The 822-nt window shown below is 44.9% G+C and overlaps 1 protein-coding gene across 1 annotated transcript in view; it reads left to right on the top strand.

Moving 5' to 3' along the window:
* Positions 1-822, top strand: part of cped1 (cadherin-like and PC-esterase domain containing 1) — a 32,142-nt gene that overhangs the window by 10,167 nt on the left and 21,153 nt on the right. Inside the window, exons 9-10 of the mRNA XM_008301678.1 lie at positions 216-440; positions 703-801. Coding sequence (XP_008299900.1) covers positions 216-440; positions 703-801 — 324 coding nt within the window. The remainder of the gene's footprint in view (positions 1-215; positions 441-702; positions 802-822) is intronic.

Raw genomic sequence — 822 nt, 5'->3', positions numbered from 1 at the left:
CTGTGACTCTGCTGGACGGAAGGAAACCAGAAGAACCGGGTTGTGTTTGCGGTCCCTCCTCAGGTGTTCTGCAGGTGGATGTCCAGCAGAGGGCAGCATGTCCTCAGCTGCTCTCTGATTGGTCAGCTAGTCTCTGATTGGTCAACTAGTCTCTGATTGGTCAACTAGTCTCTGATTGGTCAGCAGGTGTGTGATGTTTCTTCTTTCTTCTTCAGGTGAACTCTGATTTGACGTTTTCTTCTCTGAGCGACGACACGTTTGAAGGACAAGTCACCAAAGACCTGATCCTGGAGGACACGCTGCGCTTCCTGCTGCCACCACGCACTCACCTGTCCTCTGACACTCACCTGTCCTCCTCAGAGACACAGGAACAGGTGAGTCCAGACATTTGCGTTAATTTAATTAACTTCCCTTTAACGAGCTTTCATGGACGTCAGTCTGTTCTGCAGAAAATTAATTATTTAATTAAAAACGAATACATAATGAAACGTAAATATCCTAATAAAGGCTTTAATTATTTATATGAATAATAAATGATGTGAAAAAAAAACATGAACTAAAGTCAACTTTAGTCTAAAGTCTGTCTGAAGTCAGACTCACTTTGATTCCCAACATTTAAACAGTCCTCGTGTGTTTGGGTTGCGTTGTTTCTATGTTGTTTCTATGTTGTTTCTACGTTGTTTTTACGTTTTCCTCCTCCAGGCGGGTTCCTGCAGCAGAACCGTCTGTCTGTCAGAGGACCAGCTTCTGGTTCTGCTCCAGTTCCAGCAGCAGCTCAAAACGCCGTCAGCATTCCGACCGGTGAGTGTGTTCACGTTGTGT

The sequence above is a fragment of the Stegastes partitus genome, unplaced genomic scaffold (genome assembly GCF_000690725.1).
Source record: "Stegastes partitus isolate 25-593 unplaced genomic scaffold, Stegastes_partitus-1.0.2 Scaffold1697, whole genome shotgun sequence".
Lineage (NCBI taxonomy): Eukaryota > Metazoa > Chordata > Actinopteri > Pomacentridae > Stegastes > Stegastes partitus.
Note: the sequence above shows the minus strand (reverse complement) of the source record. Positions and strands in the feature narration are given on the sequence as shown.